Raw genomic sequence first — 21,834 nt, 5'->3', positions numbered from 1 at the left:
GGCACGTACTACTATGTTAGACCCCACTCTCTTTGTACGAGTATAATAACAAAAAAAATATCAACATTTTTTAATTGTTATTATTATTTCACCCCACCACAAAAAATATCATTGAATAGGGGCGTTTGCGGTCCTATTTGATTTGGGGTGATAAATTAAACCATGTAATACGGTATGGATTTTGAGCATTAATATTATTATTAGAGCATTAATATTGATGGGGCTCTTCATAATTTCTCTCTTCTCACCTCATTAGTCTATTATCACTTTTCACTAACTTTATCACATATCCTTTTCATTTTACAATTCCTACTTGTATTCATTAACCTCCTCATTTACTTTCTCTCTCCTATTTTTCCATACCTCACCATCTCTTCTCCCTCCTACTTTCCATACCCCACCAATATTTGACATCCAATTGTGCAAATTTTTGGGAGGCTTTCCATCAAATTAACATCCCAAAAATATTTAGCAAATGGAAAAGTAGCAACATTGGTGAAAAGGTCCCCATTTTCATTTTTTGTTAAATAAGGACCCTAATTTCCAATAAATGTGGATGCTCTTAAAACTCCAAGGCAAGGAGTGGCATTTTGCCATGTGTCGATATTTTTGGTTTCATTTCGCCACGTCACTTTTAATTTTTTGCCGCGTCACTTTTGCAATTGTATTATTGTATTTTTTTTTTGAAGCAATTGTATTATTGTATTTAAATGTGTTTGATTTACAACTTAGAAAAATGATCAATTGTATAATAAATTAATTAAGTCAATTGTTTGAGAGTGAGGGATAGCTCAGTTGGTAAGAGCTTTCCTCCTGGTTCCAGGTGATCATAGGATCGATTCTCATCCCCACCCTAAGTGGCTCATATGAACCCAAAAAAGAAAAATTTAAGTCAATTGTTTCAAAAAAAAAATATTAAATCAACTTTTATTACCCAAATTAAGTTTTCATCTTGATTTAGGCACAATTAAAGTTATTAATTTCATCTTTAAAGAAAGAAAAGGTATTACTTGCAAACCAATAAACTAGCCATTATCAGTATTTATTTTGGTCACATTGCTTTAACCCATTTAATTTGTGAAATTGTAATCGATATATATTAAATATATTTATCCCTTTAAATTAACTACCCAAAGAAATGATACACTAAACGGTGTAAACCTCTTGGAGAAACATTACTGGGTGAGTATTGTGTTAGGTGAGTATTCGTTTACTATACCTTACTTGGCATGCAGTGGATTTATTTTCCATGCTTAACTCATATTTTTACACTTTTAATAAATCACCCCAAATTAATTATGGCCTATATATGTTTTAAGCTATAAGTAGCATTTTGATTTGATGATTGTGTAATATGATTTGCTATATTTTAATATGAGATTCCATTGGTTGATTTGCTTTATAGTTCACTCAAAGCTCTCAAGGTTAGTGTGTGTAAAATTCTTCATTATTCACTACTTATGCTTGGTGGTTGAATATTGGTTTGATGGTTCATTTGTGCATCCAATCTAGAAAGGGTATAATGCATGTAATTATTTATTTATTTATTTTTGTAAAAAGGATATAATGCATGTAATTATTTGTCATGTAATTAAATATGAAGAATAGAAACAAACCCGGGGCATTGCCCGGGTCACTACCTAGTTCAAAATTAAATCAAACTAATTACGCAATATGTTAACTAAGCATGTTTGTTGGAGAAGGTGGGGAACTCACCTTATGAGTTTGAGGTAACAAGTTTGAACCCCATGACCTACGTTACTTGGGAGTAGAGGATTCCCTTATATATCCTCCCATGAATGATGTAGCGTCATGGTTTAACTAAACACCTTGGAGTTCAATGTACTTCCTCCGTCTCATAATACAATGCCTCTTTTCTTTTTTGGGTAAACCACAATATAATGTCTCTTTCTATTTAAAGGTTGTACCTTTTAACATTATTACCCTCTTTTTTATGAGTTGTCATCTTTTGTCCTTTTTCTTTTTTGTACTTTTGACATCAATTTCCAATACTTTCTTGTTTTATCTCTTCAATTATTCACAACTATTTTTTCTTTCTCTCTATCTCTCTCTAACCCGACATGCACATATTTACTTTTAATCATTAGTTTTAAGGAATCAACAACTTTCTTAATTTCCGTGTAAAAACCCAAAGAGGTATTGTATTATGAGACGGAGTGAGTATTTCATAACTATATTAGGTATGATTACAAAGAGGTCAAAATCATGCCATACTCCAACTACATATTAAAAAGAAAAAATGAATAAATCATACAAAACATGTTTTTAATTGGTATGAGAAGGAAGGAGATTTTTGTTAAAACGAGGTGACAACTTGATTAATCATTGATTCAATGTTTCACTTATTTTCTTGTGTGTTTAAACATTTAAGGACACAAATCTATGAAGCAACACTTTGTATACACCACAACTCAATAGGGCTATATTGTTACAAAATTCTATGTAAGAGGGTAGTTGATAATGATTAATTTGATTAATGTGTAGATCTTATCGAGGGCTATCGGAGATCATTAGGTTAAGTTGATTCAACTCAGCTCCGATCCATCCAAGCATTGAGGCTTATTAGGACCAGCTTTGAGGTGACTAAAGCATACCTTAACTTGAATAGGTCCACCTAATGAGTCCGTTATTGAGTTGAACTTCAATTTGATTTATTTACATTAACTTTACTAAATTATCAATTGTAGTATTATTTTAGAAATAAAAGGCGTTAATAAATTGATGACTTGTTCAGAATGATCCAAGTCCTCTTGATTTTAAGTTTGAAATTAACTAACAAATTAAGTCCTTATACTTGTATATGATATTGAAAATAATTTAATGGTTAAGGTGTTATTCTTTTATGTAGAGAGAGCTAGGCTTAGGAGAGGTGAACTTTTATTAAAAGCGAAAGATTCTTACTTTACTTCTTATATCATGAACTCATAACATCCTTAATAGTAGGCTAAGACCTCTTTTTTGAGTCTTATGCCCCCTTTTCAAATTGGTTATTTAAAACTTAAATCTTCTTGGTATTAAATTTTAAATTAACTAATGAATTATGGATTAGGTCCATTGATACAATAGTCAAAGAAGTTTAATTACTTTGTACGGAGTAATAGAAATTGACAAAAACGTGTAAACTCACGTAAATACAAGAAATTGTTAGTGGCTTTTGTTAGAAAAGTGTTGTTTAGATATGTCAAAAATCAACTATCTATAAATAATGCTAAAGTAACAACCGTTGATGTCATCATTGTCTCCGTGTCACTTTTTTTATAAAAAAATTTCCCACCTAAATACAAAGATAATGTAATTTTTTTCCCCCTTTTTTTAAGCTACTCTATTTAACATTACTTTGAAATTATATTCCAAGCTTAGCTTCTATATTACGAATACAACTTATCATCTTATCCTAGGAAATTGAAACAATTTTGACTGTCACAATAATAAATGACCTCCTACTCCCATTTCTTTAATTTTACTTGTATTTCAAATCTACTCCATTTACTCAATTCTTAGCCATAATTTTGTTTTTTCATTTTCCTTTAACGTATTGTATTTTGATTATGATTTTATAATTTAAGTTTTAATTGTTTAATATTTCTCTTGCACTGGTATATCTTCTTCTTTCTTTATCTTCTTTATAATTATTCTTAGATTGTTTATTGTGCTGTCATTTTAGAATATTTTCGATTATTTGGGTTTTGTGTGTGAAATTTGTTGGTTCCCCCCCCCCTTTAATCAAGTCTTATGCCCCCATTTTTTTTATCAGTTTCGTCTTTTTTTTATTGAAAGATGGTTTCTTCTTCTTTTCTAAATCTTTTTTTCTTCTTATACTATTTGAAAAATGTTACACAATTTTTTTTATTTCATTGTACGATTGTCGATTGAGTATAATATGGTAATTTGATTGTGTTTTTATGTATTTTTTTTTAGAAAAGTGTTTTAATGTAATTTGATTGTTTGTTGATTGCTTAATTTTGTGGGAATTTATTTGATTTTTCCTTTTTTTTAACAGGGTTTTAAATATTGGATTTTCTATGCATAATATAATTTTTGCGAGTAGTTGTTAAAAATAGTTAATAACTAGATTAATCTCGTGCGATGCACGATTTTGACAACTAAATTTGTTATATTGTCACACTTACAAAGTTATTAGACTAAATTTGGATATTACTTAGGGCCTGTTTCGATTTACTGAAATCAACTGAACTGATTGGGGCTGAACTGAACTGAATAGAAATGAATTGTTTATGAGAGAAGAAAATTAGGAAATGAACTGAACTGATTGGAACTGAATTGAACTGAACTGAAATTAAGCTGAATAGAAAAGACCCTTTATTAACTAAATTTTCAAACATTGAAATAGATGACCAAAATTTTTAACTAAAAAGATATAAAGTAAAGGATGACATCACATATATATTTTAGGCGGGAAAATTTTCTACCGCAAGTTGACATGTGTACAGTTAGGAGAAGGGATGATGTCAGCGGTTGTTATTTTAGTAATAGTTATAGATATATTTTGATTGATTTTTCCTAATTAAATATGAAAATGATGGATTTTGGATTTTTTTTTTCATATTTAACTATTAAGTAATTAGGAAAACGGAGGAAGTAGTTGTCTTCTTTCAATATATGCTAAAAAGCCATAATTCATTTTTTATGTTAAAACCGTGCATCGCACGGGATTAACCTAGTAACCTAATAAATCTAATCAAACTTGAACTGGATTATAGAAAGACATGTTACTCATAGTTTCAAATGCACCTCAAACACGCAATGGAGATAATTTAAACCTATCCCTATCTTTTAAAAAGTATGAGAAAATACTTAGGAATAGTGTGAGGACAATTATATCCTTTAAAATGTTTGTTTACCTATATGCTCCTATTGATATGATGTTAATTGCCTCTAACCTTTTTCCTTGTGTGATTTAAGATATAACTCTTATGAATAGTGTTTGAAGAATTATATATATACCCTCTAAAATGTTTATTTACCTATTTTTCATTATTAACGTTAATTGTCTTTATAAAAACTCTTAAGAATACTGTGCACTATACATACATTTTTACCCCTAATTTGTTTATATATTTTTTTTCTCATTATATTACCAACAACTTAAAACACTCTAAAAATGGCTAGCTATGACGCATGTGCACGTTAACCTCCATAGTCTCTCTAAAAAGTCCATAAATAGAATATTAGCTCGAAACATGACCCGAGTCAAACACCGATCATAGGATAAAGTGGTTTCAAGACACAAGCAGCTAACCCCAAGTCCCCAATCCCATAGGACCTCCTTCAATAATCCAAGGCTACAATCACTCAATAAATCTACAAAGAGCAACACCTGAATGCTCACATCTACCAGTCTACCACCACTCATCACCTCCTCTGCCGAGTTCTTCATCCCCTCCAATCTCTCTCCTCTCCAATGGCGCGCGCCATGACCCGCGCCATCCCATTTTCCCTAAAACCCACCTTCTCAAAACCCCGCTTTCTCACTTTTACACCACCCCATTTCAGAGCTAATCCTTCCCTAAAATCTTCACCCATTTCTGGGTTATTATGGGTAGGAAATGAATTTAGCAATGGCGGAGGATGGAGGGCTTTGAGAAGTCCTGGAATGAGTGTTTACTGCGGCGGCATCGGCGGCAGCGGTGTTGGTTTTGGGGGTGGGGAAAGAGGGTATAGGAAGGTTAGGAGGAAGGTTGTGAAGAGTAAGAAGAAAGCTAAGGAGTTGGAGCTTAGTGTTAAGATTCTTATTGAGGAGGGTTTGCCCAATGACCCTGAAGTTTTGGTAATTATCTTTTCTTCATATCTATTTTAAAGGGTATTTTTAATGTTTCTCTTGTTATATGTTAATTGCCTTTTCATTGATTGTTTGATTAGTCTTATGATTGAATGAGATATTTAATTAGTCTTATGATTGAATGTAATTGTTACTACGTATGAATTACCGGTATTGTACTTATGTATCTTTCTTGCAATGTACAAGAAAAATGTTGCTGGGATAAGTCTTTGTATGTGGTATGTGTTAATGATATGCATTTTTTTATTTTTATATATGTTCTTTGTTTCGCGAGGATTGGCTCAATCTTTGTGTGTGTTGTCATATGAATAACTGTAATCTTGTAGAAGTTTTGATTCTAGAACATTGGTTAATTAGCCTATGTATTCAAAGCTGTATTATGGAATCTTGAATCAGCAAAGGGCTATCTTTTATTGTTGTTGAAGCCTGGCTGAAGCTACAGCTACTAGAGGTTGAATTGTAGCTAGTTTAGCTTCCATTAGCAGTATAGTTCGACGAAAGTTTTATCTTCAATATATTGTCCACTTATACTTTACTATTGTCTGAGGGAGTACTGTTTGCTGATTGCAAGGGGCACGTATACAAAAGAAATTTCATGATGAATTTTCTTATCAAGATTATATTTGCGTTTTCTTAAGGGAGACATTCTTTTGAGTAGTAAGGGGGATTGGGGGAATATTGTAGTGTGCAGGAAAGTTATGTTTGAGATATATCATGGTGTTTAAGATGGGGAACTTTGGAGTTTAAAACTGTTACTGATGGCATGACTATATTGGGTATACCAAAAAGGATGATCAAATCCTTCTGTTTGTGAGTTAGGATTTTATCATCATTTCCATCCTATCATGTATGCTAATCTTTATATGACAGTTGATTTGGTGATAAAGACAAGCAGCTTTGGTGAGCAATGTCATTCTGTTTCAAATAAGATGGGACGAGAAGAGCTTTACTTTGGTGGGTTAGTTTGGATTGGAACCAAAGAGTTAAGACTGGGGATCTTGCTGAAAGGCTCATAATCCACTAGATCAGTTATCAAAGGGGAATGAATTTGGATCAATGTTTTGGATGACATGTTTGGATCTAGTTATCTCTTTCTAGTTTCTAAATCATTACTCTAAATTCACGTTTGGTAGGTGGCAATTAATTGTGGTAATGAGAATGAATTTGTATGTAAATTTGTAAGGAAAAGTTCTATGCCATTCCCCATGTTAATGTTAGTTTACCTCAAAGTGTCTTTAATCTTCATAAATTTTCATCACCATTCATTATCACTTAAGGGGTGTTAATTGAAATTTTTTGAAGGGGTTGCATTACCATGGACATCAATGAAATACTTTCCTTGCAGAGTTATATATAAATTGGTTCTCATTATCTACATTTCTTATGACCTACCAAACGAGCTGTAAGATTTTCAATTGGTGACTGCAAGACCTGGGAGGGAAAGAAACCTTATTTTTTCGTGGTTCTGAACTTTGAGGAAACTCTGCTTTGAATGCTTCACTGCTTGCTTCGCAAAGTATGTTGTGTGCTAATAAAAGTCCTCCTGCAAAGCTTAAATCTTTTATCCTCCACCACTTTTGAGTGGAGGAAATATATGGTAATAGCCAGTTAGAATTCATAGAAATTTCTCAACTCATGAAAATATGAAGTCATATTAAATCAGGCTGCTGCTTGCAAATTTTGCCTACATAGTCATGTTTATCGTATTTATGATTTCTGGTTCTTTTGTCAGTTTATTCTTTTAATCTTTTTCATTTTGTAGAGTATTTCTGAAATGCTCAGGCTAAATGCTCCGATGGCAATGAAGTTGGCATTAGATGGACTGAACAATTCAGATTACAAAACCAGAGATACAACAATAGATGATGTTGCTGGATATGAAACCATTGAGCTGTCTTTACTTCTATGCAATGATGAGTTCATTCGAGAACTTAATAAAGATTGGAGGGATGAAGACCATGCCACTGATGTTCTATCAATGTCCCAACATATTCCAGAACTTAAGCTACCTATTGTAAGTGATGAAAAATTTAGTTTTTGACTAAAATCCTTATGGAATTTTTTTGACCAGTATGTTCTTGTTTCAGCTTATGTTAGGTGATATTGTGATTTCTGTCGAGACAGCTGCTAGGCAAGCAGAAGAACGTGGCCATACACTACTTGATGAGATACGCATTCTTCTGGTTGGTTCTACTTTTAGTTCCTCCCCCATGATTTGGCTGTGATGATTTTTGCCTTAACAATTACTGTATGCTGAATGTGATTTTGCTTGGTAGAGTTTTTGGCTTCTTGACTTCTTCAAATTCACTCTATAATGAACTAACATTGGAATTTTTCCGAAATGCGATGATATTTTTGTCGAATCTTCTGGATATTTTGAGTTGTCAGAATATTCACTATGCACTTTTTGTTGATCCTGTGCACCCTAGACAACGTCTTGTATGCAGGTTGGTCCTGTGCCCCATTCCCATAAAAAAAACCTGAACAAATAGGGGGGGGGGGTAATGATGATAATGGAACAGCTCTTTCTTTTTCCATTTGGCATTGACGTATATTTATTAAAGTACATTAAATCCTATATTCCAATGTTCTATGAGCTTGAGTGGGATTATTTTCAGGTTCATGGCCTACTGCATCTTTTGGGTTTTGATCATGAACTAAGTGAAGAAGCAGAGGCGGAAATGGAAAAGGAGGAAGAACTACTTTTAAAAAATCTTGGCTGGGAAGGCAAAGGGTTAATAAAGAGTGCATGTGATGCAGAAAATAATGGGAGTCTTCAAGTTAAAGATTCTGATGGTAATTCTAATTTATTGCTTACCCTTTTTCCGGACAAATATGAGCATATCAGCTGCATGCTTTGTTCATTTTTGAATTTTCTTGTACTAGTCTGCAGTGATGAGAATCTTACACGCTGATTGCTAAAAGACAGGAAGAAAGAAGGAAGTCTTCGATTCTATAGACCAAAGTTCAAATATATTTTCTGTGACATGGATGGTGAGATTTATATGGCCACTTCAAATGTTATTTTTCTTTCTTAGTTTATTGTGGCTAATACTTCTTCCTGAAATTTCTAATGTATAAGGCACTCTGCTGAATAGCAAGAGTCAAATTTCTTCAGCAAATGCAAATGCTGTCAGGGAGGCATTGTCAAGGGGTGTTCAAGTAGTCATTGCCACTGGAAAAGTAAGAATTTATGTTTGTTAATTCCTCTATCTCTTTTGCATGTCTTTAAGTAACCTGTATCTTTCAACTGCATGTCTACAACATATTAGATGAGGCTTGTGATAATAAATACTATAATGTTAAATATTGATATGGATAGTTAAGGTGGAATATATAAACTGCCTTCCAATCTTCAGCTGTTAGAATGTGGTAGACACCTGATGACTCTTGTACTGAGGTTTTTTTTTTTTTTTTTTTTTTTTTTTTTTTTTTTTTTTAATGTTGGTACTTGAGTATCTATTGGAGTAAAGGCCAAACTTAAGCCTTGCTACTGATGTAACAATGAAAAAACATACGTTGGAGATGAATGTGCTATAAAAAGTGACTGAGGCTAGGTCCTTGTGGCATTTTAAACCATACAGGCTTTATGCATTAATTTCCTCAACAACATTGCAGTATAATAGTATATACTTCCTTTGTTTCTCAATATATGCATCAAATTCCTTTTTGGGATGTTTCACATTAGGTGCATCATTTCTTAGGTTTTATGTCCGAAATTACTATCTTGTCCTCAAAAATAGTGGGGACCATCTCTCTACTTTTACTTTACAGCTTATCACATGAACAAATATGTAAATCTCTCCATTCTTTCTCCTTATTGGTTTGTGTGTCATTTCTCTATGATGCATCAATTGAGACAGAGGAAGTAGATATTGGGTATTCATGATTTTCATCTGTAATTCTATATGGCTTTTCTATATCTTTTACACCTTAATCTTTTTGTTGGCTGGGTAATTTTGGGTTTTGCCCAAGTAAATTCCATTCCATTTTGGACTTGGATTAAATGGATTTGGCTTTTCAAGTTATGAATTTTATTGATGTCATGCTTGTAGGCTCGTCCTGGTGCCATAGACGTATTGAAGACTGCTGATTTGGTTGGAAGAGATGGCATTGTCTCTGAATCATCACCAGGTGTTTTCTTACAGGTACACCTCAGTACTTGTCTCAATTTGATGGCATTCCTGCCGTAACTTTTGTTTGTTTATTCCTGTGAATATTTTTGTCATTTATCAATTGAGAAACTTGTGTCAAGTGTTTACCTATTTTTCGCTAAATTGCAGTCTTTGGTGCATGAGCATATAAGTCCTGTGACTCCTGTCTTAGTTCCAGGCTATATAATATATGAGAATACAGACAAACGTGCCTCCACTTTCTCTGAGACCAATCTTCAGAATAAAATTAGAGCAGTATTTGTGTCGTAAAAGTATAAAAGTAGGCACATAAATAAAATGACCATCAAACTTGATTCTCATTTACAGGTATATAAAAAAAGCTTATGTATTAAGATGTACACTTACCTGGAAACAAAATGGACTATACAATTTATTTCATCTTTGCTGCCAAGTCAGGAAACCCTGTGTCTCGTATTTGTGATATTAATTAGCTGTTCTGATTTCCACCCAGGGATTGCTTGTTTATGGAATACAAGGCCGTGAAATTTTTAGAAGGAATTTGGACCCAGACTTCTGCAGGGAGGTATGAACTATCTTTCAAAGCTACCTCAAAAGTAACATAATCTGTTGTATACTTGCATTAGGTATTTGGAGGATTTTGATGATAATGAAAATGCTCTTTTCTTTCTAAAATTAGGCCTTCTCCTACTCTTGGGAGCACCAAATCCCTCTTGTTGCATTCTGTGGCGATCGTTGCTTAACATTGTTTGATCACCCACTTGTAGACTCGCTCCATAGTGTATACCGTGAGCCAAAGGTACCTGGCAGTGATATCAGCTTCTGTGTTCAACATCTTCCCCCGGGATTTGTGCATAAATAAAGTTTTTTGCTAGGGAAGCTGATATTTTTGTATTGAATTCCTGCAGGCGGAGACTATGGCTTCAGTTGATCAACTATTGGCTGCTGCCGAAGTACAGGTAAGATACTTGAGCTTCCCATGATATAGGTACTATGTACTAAAGATAAAACCCGACATAGAATTATTATAGGACTAATCAAAGAAGAAATGTTTTGGCCTCAAAAACTAGCTTATACGAAGTAGATGAGCAGGTCTATCGATGCATGTGGCATGGTGGGGGTTACAGGTAATTGGTGCCTTGGGATGATGGGAAAGAAGCAAATTCAATAGTCTCATTATCCAGGCAACATGAGAAAACAGCAATATCTAACCATCCGTGTAGCTAAATAAGATGTTTCTTGTAGATAAGTCACATATACTATTTCAACTTTCCCTTCGGAAACTAGTCACGTATACTATTTTGGAAAGTTTGGAAAAGTTTGATTTTATTAAGATACTCTTATATTTAGCGTTGGTTGAGAGTGTGGAAATGACCCAAATTCTTAACCATCATAATGGTTTAGATAATATGAAAATTATTTGTAGATGAAGGTAATGTGATAAGAATCTATAGCACCCAGTGTCATCCACGAAACTGACATAATTGCATGAATGCTGTTATTAAATTTCTGGAAATAGTTAACTCTTGCCTTTGATCTATGTGTTCCGAATCAAGTCTCACTTTGACTTTGAATAAGAGGCATGTACCTAGGCTATTTGCAGCTTACTTTAGTAATGAGAAACACTATACAAACTCCATTGTAGGTAGGGAATTCAGGCAATTGTCCCTGAATGTTTGAACGTTTTCTTTTTGAGGCTGGGCATGATTAGCTACCATGAAAAAATCCACAGGATACAGCAAATTGCAGAAATTCTTTCAATCGACATGGTTGTAAGCTGGCATCGACTATCCTGTGAAGAATACTCTAGAGAGGACATTCTCAATATTTCAATAATTCCATCACATCTTCTAGACATCATAAACCTTGGTTAGTTGTAGTGGACTTTTAGCTGGTGGAATATACAATTGTATTTGAATCAAGTCTAACTTGAATAGCACCTTTTCTCCAGAATCAGGAATAGAACCCAAGAAGTCCTGTTGCATGATAATTAACAGTCCTGGAAGATCAGTAAAATTCCATCATTTGTTGCCGCCACGGAATTTAAGTCTAGTTAAATTAGTGATCTGGCTAGGAAGAAAATGTTAACTTTCTATCTGTGTTTCTTATCCAGATAGTTTCAGATTTGTTGTCTTTTATTCCCTTCGTTATACACTTGTACTAATCTTTTGACTCCCGCAGAAACTGGTGTTTTTAGACACTGCTGAGAGAGTGGAGACTGCTATAAGGCCATATTGGTCAGAAGCAGCCGGAAATCATGCTAGTGTTGTACAAGCTATTCCAGACATGCTTGAAATTGTTCCCCATGGGACTTCAAAAGGAAATGGTGTGAAATGGCTGCTTCAACATCTGGGAGTGTCAGCGGAAGAGGTATGTCATCAATTTATTATTTTCTATGCTATACAAACTTACAAAGCCATCATCATGAGGTGTGTAAGGGGACTATCACTGCAAATCTACAATAAGTTTTTGTTTGAGGCTTTTTACTGGGAGCTTCTGATATTCAATCAAGTTGACCATAAATGACAAGTACTTTTCACCTTTAGAAAATAAGTAACATGAAATAAAAATTTAGATAGGCTTTGATAAGGGCAACCCACCGAAATTCAGAAGAGGGCTACCCAAGTTCAAATTTTATGATTACTTGAATTTCACATCAGCATATTTTTAGGTGAAAAGAATGAAGCCATAGTCTATAAATTATTTCATTTTAAGCTATTAGCTTTTACTTTCTAATTTCTATTACTACAGTACAGATGGTTCTTTTTTCTTAATGTTGCTATCATAAAGCTGAATCATTTCAATTAATTATTTCTAGATTATGGCGATTGGTGATGGGGAAAATGACATTGAAATGCTCAAGTTGGCTAAACTTGGAATAGCTCTAAGTAATGGAGCAGAGAAGACAAAAGCCGTTGCTGATGTGATTGGTCTTAGCAATGATGAACATGGAGTTGCTGATGCTATCTATCGTTATGCATTTTGAACTTGATGAAGAACATAAGAATGATGGCGTTACTAGCCATAACTTTCTATCCTTCACATTCCCATTTCTATGTTTCCTTCATAATATCGTTGTATTCATTCTTTGATTCCAACAAAGAATAGTCCAATATACCTGTTGCTAGGGTAACAGAAATACATATACTGATATACATAATTTCATTGATTTAGGATGCCAAAGTTTTGTAATGTAACACTTGATAAATTTTTTTTTGGCAACGTCATCTTGAAATGAATACATTTTTCCCCATGAATTTTATCTGGCAGTTGCTCGTTGCATTATAAATGAACCTCACTCGATGCTGCTCTCTCTTGTACTTGAAACTTCAAAATCTTGATCAAAGTTAGACTATTGTCAATCTCCAAAGAAAGATGAATAGCAATGCACCTTGAAAAATAGTATTATAGTATATCAGACTGGAAGTAATCATGTTGCATTCTAATATTGTATATACATACTTCCTCCGTTCTTTTTAATCACAACGTTTAAAATTTACACTATTCACAAACAGTTCTATGATCATCTTTCGAGATTTATACATTTGGAAAAATTATGTGAAATCTTATTAGATTTGTCTAGATTTATAGTATAAACGCTAAAAATATCAATTATTAATAATTTTTGCTAATTGAAAATTTAAGATGTTAAGAAAATATGTGCATTAGCAAACATGAAACTTCAAATGTTGCGACTTACAAAGAATGTAGTATAAGGGAGAAGTTGCATTCTGATCAACTCAAGTCTTGAGCATTACACCAAATAATAATCGTCAATCGCGTACAGAGGCTTTTGATGTCTAAACAAACAAGCATTACCAATCCCAGCAACAACACGATAGGCATGCCTAGAAAAATAACATCAAAAATCATCTTCTGTAGTTTAACTAAACTTTACAACAAAGGCTGGTATTGACAGGCCAATTTTCCTTCACAATAAACTTCTGGCTTGACGGTAGTACCATTACAAAACATGCTAATCAGATTACTTCATACAGGATGTTTTCACTTGGAGAATCTGATAGCAATTTGCGACGCAAGCTCAATTATTCATATTTTGAAGCATCATATTTTGCATGTCTTGTAGCACATTCCAGAATAGTTTTGTCAGCGGTAATGAAGTAAGAAGAAATGGTTGCTGCACACAGAAATTATGTTCGTCACAAATTGTACAATAGGGCGTTAACAAAAATAGCTAGTAGTACAACAAACTGCACCTATCCTTTTTAAGATATGATGTTACAGCAACAAACACTACTACTACTTTTTCATTTATACAATATTAAGAGATATTATAATCCATGTTAACTGTTTCTCATACATGCCACAGAAATGAGGTCATAGTGAATTGTTTGATTCAAAGGACTAAGGAATCTACTAAATTAGACAGATATATGAGATAATATATCACTATTATATAGCTAAATGAACATTAAAAATGAAAAGTTAATAGGTTAAAGCGTCAAACATTAATTATACTCAACATTTGGAAAATGAAAATGATTTGAGATGCAAAGCTAGAGATAACTTAAGCAATTATTTAACAAGTATTACCTGCAGATATAAGGAGTGCCTGTGCACTATAATTAAGGTTGGCCTTCGCCCATGGGTTGACTCGACAACCACCTATCTGTAATTTTGAAAGAGGTACAAAATCAACAAGACAAAAAATTTGATACGCACGAAACCATATTATATATGCACTCTATATTTTGTATAACCAATTGAGGCATCCCATGCCCATTGTCTAGGTTCAACATAAGGGATTGGGAGGAGGGATCTTGAAGGGTGTTAATCAGGTGGACTGTACCAGACATAGTAAAAATGCTTCAGAAAAAAGTGCTTCCAGTATATCTAGAGTATTTAACAATTAGAATGATTCTTAACCAAGTCTTACAAATAACTGCCTTAATAACACTTCCTAAATCCAAAGCTCATAATAAAATTCCGATAATATTCATATTGGAAAAAAAAAGTGAGAAAGAGAGGGTGGGTACTTGGAGAGCTATCAAGGAGAGCTCATATTAAATCCTATGTTGTGATGAAGTTAAACAATGTCACATATATATATATCCGGATGAAGAAGTACCATCTTAGGAGAATGAGAATCTTGCCAGAAAATCTATGAAAGGTGGCCATTTACATCCATTCTTCAGTATTACAAACAATTGACAGTATGTGAATGCATTTTTATACAAAATCATTCGCGATTCCACAAGGACTTGCAATTACTTTCAGCAGAATGACTTCCCTACTTTTATCAAAGTAGTCTTTATCAATATGATTTTTTAACATGTACTTCATGGAGACTCTTTAGGATATGGTAAAGCAGTAACGGCTAAGAGAGACTGATCTCAGACGTTCAAGCCCAAATTGCAAGGAAATGACTGTATATAATTCCTACAGCGCAGCTTAGTTCTATTCTTAATTTTGCTCAAGTGAAGATGGTTATCGAATTCTCACTAGAATAAGGATTTCAGAATATGTCCTCTACCAGAATAGATGAGATAGGCTTGAGTAAACACACAATTTCAAAACTTATTTACAGGATTCAGGACTCTCACTTTGGTAGGTGGGAAACAAGATTAGGATGGCTATTAGTTTACCACCTAAATTCTAGACAGCCACCTCTCTGGAAGATCTATTCGCTCTATCAACAAGTTAATATCAAGCTGGACCTAGTGTAGTATAGGGAATTGGCACTCAACATTCAGTCTTGCATATTGCCGAGATTGGACACATTTTGTTGCGATCAATGTCATCCTCAATAACGAAACCACTATCCTATTCTATATTCTTCAAAGCTCATTTTGCATACACCCTTTTATCAACATAAGCTTCAAGCTCACGAAATTATAACTTTAAATCCCTCTCAGTTCCTTCTTTCGCCATGAACCCAATCAATACCATTGCCCCATATACAGATACCGAAAATTCCCCATCATATCAAATTCCAAAATATGTTCTAAACTAAATTCACTAAGGGCAACTATACATTCATGATCCTCAAATTTTTCGGCTCTGATTCTCTTACTCTATATATTAGTTGCAATGCTTCTGGGTTTTCAATGGTATACATAATTAGTAATTTACCCAGTAACTTAATTTCATGAAACTAACAACATACAAAAATTTCATTCCACTAAAATTACAAATTAAACAAGAAAAATAATAAAGACAATTATGAATTCAAACACATACCACAGTAACAGTAGCAATAACAGAAGCAATTGCAGCCGCTTTAAATCCAGCTCGAGTTGCCTCTGCCAAATTAAACCCAGGAAAAAAAACGCAAAATTTAATCACCCATATAAACAATTGAAATTCATAAAGAAAAATTAATGAAACTTATTAATCAAATCAAAAACCCAAATCAAGAAAAGATAAAGAATAAGATCCGAGAATACCTCGAGCACATTCGGCTTTAATTTGGTGTGCTTCAAGAGGAGCAGGAATCAATATAGATTGGCTGCTGTTGTTGTTGTTGATGATGGACTTATTTTTTTGACCAGTCATTGCGCTTAGAATTCCCATTTTTGTCTCTCTTATTGCAGAAATTCGATTTCTTCTGTTGTAGCGAATGAACTGCCAAAGGTTGAAATTGGTTTATAGAAAATTAGAAATATATATTTGGAGTTTGGAAGGAGGTGGTAGAGAAGGTGAGTTGTATTTGTTCACTAATCATTCCCATGGATGGCCAATTTCGGTGGGCTGGTACTGGTATCACTAATTGTTATACTAATCGTATTAAATAATAGGCCGCATTTCTATTTTAGTCAATTTCAAGGTAAGTCTACGTATTATAGAGTATTCCGTTATAATAATACAAGGGGCCAAAGAAACACAGTTATAGTACCAGAATGTACAATTACTATATACTCTTCCAAATTGTCTAGCTTTCTAACTTGAGCTGGATTGACCCGTGAGGGGGTTTGGCTCAATAAAACCCTTCATCGATATGGTATACAGACGTAGTATACAATAGTATAATTTTAAATTTTGAACGCTGGTTAGAGCTTAAGAAAATTGGATTTTTTTTATTTTTTTATTTTATAGAGTCCACGAACGACATTAATAAGAGTAGAACATAAATCGAATACCTCTCCTCAAGATTTTACATAGTCCGTTAGTTGGCGTTCACTGGTAAAGTACTAGAACAATAATTCTAATTCAACAATTCATTCAAAAATCACCTTTTTCCAATTAAAAATGATACAGAAGGATATACTTGTATTAACAATCTTATTAAAATGACTTGATCTGGGGTTTTTTCCTGGTGCCGAATGTGGGTTAGTTATTTCATGTTGAGTTTTATAGTCTTAAAGTCTGAGTGTCAATTATGTAATTGACTAACAAGTTGGATTTGTAGTACATGTACTTACTTTTTAATCTGGATAAAAGTCTAGTTAAAGTTTGATAGTTTAATTTCCACCTCTTCTCTAAATTGGAAAGATTTATAACCTTGATTGTGTTCATTTTTCAGATGACTTCAATTACGTATCTAACACATTAGACATATAGGAGATCCAAATACAAGAACTTAAAATAAAGAATCCGAGTAACATAGATTGAACATAGATTTATATGAAGTTATGCACCGTTCCCCTAGGCCAGCTTGAGAAGTTAAGATACACACGGCAGTATGTCACCCCCGACTCATGTGCCATCTTACAACATCACATGGTTCATGCTCTGTCTTACAAAGTTCTGATTATTACTAGGCAGGGACCAAGAACCACCAAACTAAGGTCATTAGATTTGATCAATATAATTTTCAAATCACAACTGACCATGACAGATTAGAATTGATCATATGTAATCATTCTTGAAAAACTGTATTAGATCTTTACAATTGCACTCCAATCAGATAACGTTGTAGGAGATTGTCGATTTTGCTAGGAAGCCTCCCATTATCATTAACTAACCCTGACAATATGAAACGCTTGATAGCCATTTAAATAAATAGGCATTTGCAGAATTACAATTATTATTCCATATTTGAAAACATAAGCCGCTGTATGGATCAACCATCTCCAAGATCAACGCAAACAGTTCATACAAAAAATTAACACAAACCCTTCAAGGGAAAAAGCACAAAAGATAAATAGTTCACAATAGAAAGCCAATCCCCAGTATATAGAGCAGCAAATCCACACCAAGCTCCTTTGTGTACATCAAATATGTAATTATCAACCTACACAGAAGATTTCGACCTATTCAGAAAAAGCAAATTGAGAATGAGACATGATAAACTATAGATTTTATACAAGTATTACATTACTCCTTCCATTTCACAAAGAAGTTCGAAATTGACTTTGACATGATTTATTAAGAGTAAATTGTCAGGGGATTTCACTTGAATATAATAGAGGGGCATTATCTTTTCAACAACATTTCATTGATTTCGATTTGGCTACAAGGAACTTCATTGTGACACGGAGGGAAAATATTATCAACAAAGGTGCAATCAAAGCCTGGGATAAGAGCGACATGTTATTCACAAAAACTTAATCGACGTCATTGTGAAATTGATGCTAAAATAAATTGCCAAAATTAAAGAATTTTAGCATGGAAATATGATTATACAGGGTAGATAATTGTATTTAACATGATCACGTCAATCTAAAAGTATACTGTACTTAAAATGAGCACATACTTAGGTAACAAGGATTGGACATACCAAACTATTTAGAGACCCTGCTCAATGAGATAATCACCCAGCCTTTCAACAATCATGTTGCACTGACCAGGAGTCACTGGTTCATCATATATACCAATAACAAAGGCCATTCCAGTCTTCTTCACACAAATGCCACCTGCACCCTGTAGTATGTACGATAAAGAAACAGTAAGGACCAGCTTAACAATGATACAACCTATAACTGAAGCACTATGTACGCAATACTTCAACTAATTGAAGATGCCTTCTCTACTACTATGGAACAAAAAAGGTAGTGACAACAAAGAACGAAAATGAGTATCACTCGATTGAAGTGTTGTTACAAACACAATTACTGCAAACAGGGCCTTGAATGAAGAGAGAATTATGCCAGGCACGTAAAAGATATAGTACGTCGAGACTGAAGGAAGCGCAACCGAACAAAAATTCAAGATTACTCAATCCAATTTGACCACATTCTTAATATTATAATATCAGATTGACTAGCCCATATGACATTACACTATGAAAGACCTACCGAAAAGAATCATAAACAAGGAGATACAAGGGGCAACCTTCATGCCAAAACAAAAGAGAGGCTAGGTTCCGACCATATATTATTCCCACCCAATCAAAATCCAAAATTATTTTGCAAATTGCGTTAATTATCGTACATTATACTTTTCACAAACAAAAACCATATACAAGAGACATTCTTTATAGGACTGCATGCAGGTATAACAAAGCAATTATTCCCATTTCGTTTCATTTAGGAAACGAAACCATGGAATAGTGGATAGAGATACAGGCACACATAACAAACTAAGCAAGGGAAACCATCAAGCCTGTAACAACATCGCCCTAAAAATGGTTCCAGAATAATCAATCGTTACCTTCTTGCCACGGATAACAGCCCCGGGTTCCCCTTGAATAACCATGTACTTGGTTCCACCAAGGTAAAGCCCGGTGGGCGCAAGGGTTCCAGGCTCATCAAAATCCTTGGAAATAGCAACGATTTCATCTGGTTTGAACTGCAGTATCAAGAAACATAAAACATATGAGCACAATAAAAAATCAAACTCCATAAATATGTACAATTGCTAGTTATATACTTATATACTTGTATATATTTCACGTCATTAACAAAAAAATGCCACTCTTCCCCAAATTCTACCTAAACTACTCACAAGATCTCATCATTTTATCAACTTCCAAAATTCACACAGTTCTTTTGATGAATCAGTGGCCATAATCAACCCTAAATTCCACTATTATTCACTTATATCATCCACAAAAGAAATACAAAATCAGCACACAATTCAGCTCAAACACAGAAAAACAACCAAAATTTACAGTAAAAATTAATAATCAAAAATTAAAACCGACCCATCAAAGGAATCGATTAAACAAAAAATACCCAGATGATAACAACATCAGATCAAGCAAAATCAATCAAACCCACATGAAATTAAACACCAACTAGATCTATGAATTAGATAAAATTCCCAAAAAAAGCAGATGGATGAAGATTAAACCTGAGGAAAAGTGGCACTTTGAGCCCAGACGCTGCCGTCAAGACCGAGAATAGCGGCGGCGGAGAGGTGGTTATTGGTCCCCTCGATCTCGCACATCAAATGGTCATCGACGTAAGCTTGCCACGACATTTTTGCTCTTCTTCTTGACTAGAGCAGATTCAGTGAAAGAGAGGAGAGAGAAAGAGAGTGTGTGTGATTGAGAGAGAAATGACGAAATGTGGAAGAAGTAGGTAGATGGGAGGGACTGAGGGAAGGGTATTTTTGGTCTTTTGCAGATTGGGCTCTGAGCTACTATGGCCTATGATAATCTGTATTTTTTGTCTTTTAATTTACCAATTTTTTTATTTTATTTTATTTTTTTTTTTTTTTTTTTTTTTTTTTGGTAATGACAAAAATTCTATTATTACAAGAATTTGAGATTTTTTTGGTGTGTTCACATAATTTGATATTAATATCAATATTGTTAGAGCTCTCCTTTAGCCACTTGATAATAGATTTATTGGTTGATTAATGCATTAATAATATGATGTTGATGGTGGAGTTAGCTTGTTGGTGGTCGTCCATTATTTGATTAATGAGTCTGTAATCTGTATCTTCTGTTCCATATTTTAAGTATAAGTTGTGTGCCTGCTTTAATTGTTGGCTAAAATTAATGTAATGCTCTAATGGTTTGGGATTCAAAATTTTAAAACTTGTTAATTTCAATTTAAAAGAGAATGTGGTATACTTTCTTTTTAGGATATGGTACTCGGACAAAATCATACTAACGTTACAAAGTAATATGTGTAGTATTTATTTTAGTGCTGAAAATGAAATTGATAAGCGGTTTTCCATCGTTGTATGACCTATTATTTTGTTTTGGGAGGTGGATAATCCATTTTCAGAAGATAAGTATTACCATTTTGTATAATATTTCTATTTTAAGGTCACTAGATCTGTAGTAGCTGTTTGGGGTAAAAATACCCTAAACACGTGGCCCAATGGCCTAGTGACACGTGGCATCCAGCCGTTGGTCAGCAGGGCTCCAATCCTCTGCTGACACGTGTCCTCTAAACCCTAAAAGGGAAACCATCCCTTCCCCACTATAAATAGTGGAAGGACCCTCATTAATGGGGGGCTGGAACATTTGTTGTTCACATTGAATACTCCTCAAAAAGAAAAACACTTACCCCGAGCAACGTTAATTGCAGAATTCTCCCATTACGCGAGAAGTAACTTCTACATTACGTGCATTCTACCTCCCGTATCTTTACTAACTTGATCGTCGGAGGCGGAGCTCCTACCCCCAGGAGTCTTCGTGATTTTGCAGGCACAGGCGTCGAAGGGCATTCTTGGAATTGTAACTCTCCCGCAGGACACATCAAATAACCCCGAAACATTTGGCGCCGTCTGTGGGGAGGGTACTTCTAAGATGACTTCTGATACTGTGTCACCGAATCAGGGCAAACGGCCTGTGGTCGAGCCTGAGGTCCAGACGGACCATGAAAGTGGAGACGAAATTGAAACATATGTGGCCCCGGATGGGTCTTTCAGAACGAAGCACCCTCGTGCTAACGATAGAAGAGAACGGGAAATCAGCCAAGCTGCTCCCAGCAACCCAGCCGGGAAACCGGCTGGAATTGCCCAAACGGTGGAGGGCTCAACCCCCGTTACAAGAAACGAACTCATGTCTTTCATGAATAGTTT

At 34.2% G+C, this 21,834-nt stretch overlaps 3 protein-coding genes across 4 annotated transcripts; 1 reads left to right on the top strand and 2 right to left on the bottom strand.

Moving 5' to 3' along the window:
- Positions 1 to 5,253: 5,253 nt before the first annotated feature.
- Positions 5,254 to 13,245, top strand: LOC110740241. Its single transcript, XM_021920728.1, has 12 exons — positions 5,254 to 5,809; positions 7,584 to 7,835; positions 7,909 to 8,004; positions 8,440 to 8,617; positions 8,747 to 8,815; positions 8,904 to 9,004; positions 9,877 to 9,969; positions 10,448 to 10,519; positions 10,634 to 10,753; positions 10,863 to 10,913; positions 12,136 to 12,324; positions 12,773 to 13,245. Exons 1-12 carry the CDS (start codon positions 5,444 to 5,446, stop codon positions 12,938 to 12,940), a joined length of 1,755 nt encoding a protein of 584 aa, XP_021776420.1. The 5' UTR covers positions 5,254 to 5,443; the 3' UTR covers positions 12,941 to 13,245.
- Positions 13,246 to 13,615: 370 nt separating this feature from the next.
- On the bottom strand, positions 13,616 to 16,670 carry LOC110740240 (early nodulin-93-like). Its single transcript, XM_021920727.1, has 4 exons — positions 16,362 to 16,670; positions 16,156 to 16,217; positions 14,509 to 14,584; positions 13,616 to 14,092 (listed from the first exon to the last, which is right to left on the bottom strand). Exons 1-4 carry the CDS (start codon positions 16,486 to 16,488, stop codon positions 14,001 to 14,003), a joined length of 357 nt encoding a protein of 118 aa, XP_021776419.1. The 5' UTR covers positions 16,489 to 16,670; the 3' UTR covers positions 13,616 to 14,000.
- Positions 16,671 to 17,885: 1,215 nt separating this feature from the next.
- LOC110740239 (profilin) lies at positions 17,886 to 20,446 on the bottom strand. Of its 2 annotated transcripts, none has more exons than XM_021920726.1 (4): positions 20,149 to 20,446; positions 19,507 to 19,644; positions 18,635 to 18,777; positions 17,886 to 18,167 (listed from the first exon to the last, which is right to left on the bottom strand). In XM_021920726.1, the coding sequence occupies exons 1-3, from the start codon at positions 20,275 to 20,277 to the stop codon at positions 18,643 to 18,645; spliced, it is 402 nt and encodes a 133-aa protein (XP_021776418.1). In that variant the 5' UTR covers positions 20,278 to 20,446; the 3' UTR covers positions 17,886 to 18,167; positions 18,635 to 18,642. The 2 variants fall into 2 exon arrangements, with proteins under 2 accessions (XP_021776418.1, XP_021776417.1); XM_021920725.1 differs by having other exon boundaries at positions 17,886 to 18,148; positions 20,149 to 20,444.
- Between the last annotated feature and the right edge of the window lie 1,388 nt (positions 20,447 to 21,834).

Source organism: Chenopodium quinoa, unplaced genomic scaffold, assembly GCF_001683475.1.
Source record: "Chenopodium quinoa cultivar QQ74 unplaced genomic scaffold, ASM168347v1, whole genome shotgun sequence".
In the NCBI taxonomy this organism is placed as follows: domain Eukaryota; kingdom Viridiplantae; phylum Streptophyta; class Magnoliopsida; order Caryophyllales; family Amaranthaceae; genus Chenopodium; species Chenopodium quinoa.
This window is presented reverse-complemented; position numbering and strand designations above follow the sequence as displayed.

Coding starts and splice junctions, on each gene's coding strand:
- LOC110740239 (XM_021920726.1), bottom strand. CDS start 20,277: ATGTCGTGGCAAGCTTACGTCGATGACCATTTGATGTGCGAGATCGAG. Junction 19,645..20,148: donor AAAGTGCCACTTTTCCTCAG/GTTTAATCTTCA, acceptor TTGATACTGCAG/TTCAAACCAGATGAAATCGT. Junction 18,778..19,506: donor CTGTTATCCGTGGCAAGAAG/GTAACGATTGAT, acceptor TACATACTACAG/GGTGCAGGTGGCATTTGTGT.
- LOC110740241 (XM_021920728.1), top strand. CDS start 5,444: ATGGCGCGCGCCATGACCCGCGCCATCCCATTTTCCCTAAAACCCACC. Junction 9,970..10,447: donor CACCAGGTGTTTTCTTACAG/GTACACCTCAGT, acceptor ATTTCCACCCAG/GGATTGCTTGTTTATGGAAT. Junction 10,914..12,135: donor TGGCTGCTGCCGAAGTACAG/GTAAGATACTTG, acceptor TGACTCCCGCAG/AAACTGGTGTTTTTAGACAC.
- LOC110740240 (XM_021920727.1), bottom strand. CDS start 16,488: ATGGGAATTCTAAGCGCAATGACTGGTCAAAAAAATAAGTCCATCATC. Junction 16,218..16,361: donor TAAAGCCGAATGTGCTCGAG/GTATTCTCGGAT, acceptor TTAATTTGGCAG/AGGCAACTCGAGCTGGATTT. Junction 14,585..16,155: donor TTATTGCTACTGTTACTGTG/GTATGTGTTTGA, acceptor TCAAAATTACAG/ATAGGTGGTTGTCGAGTCAA.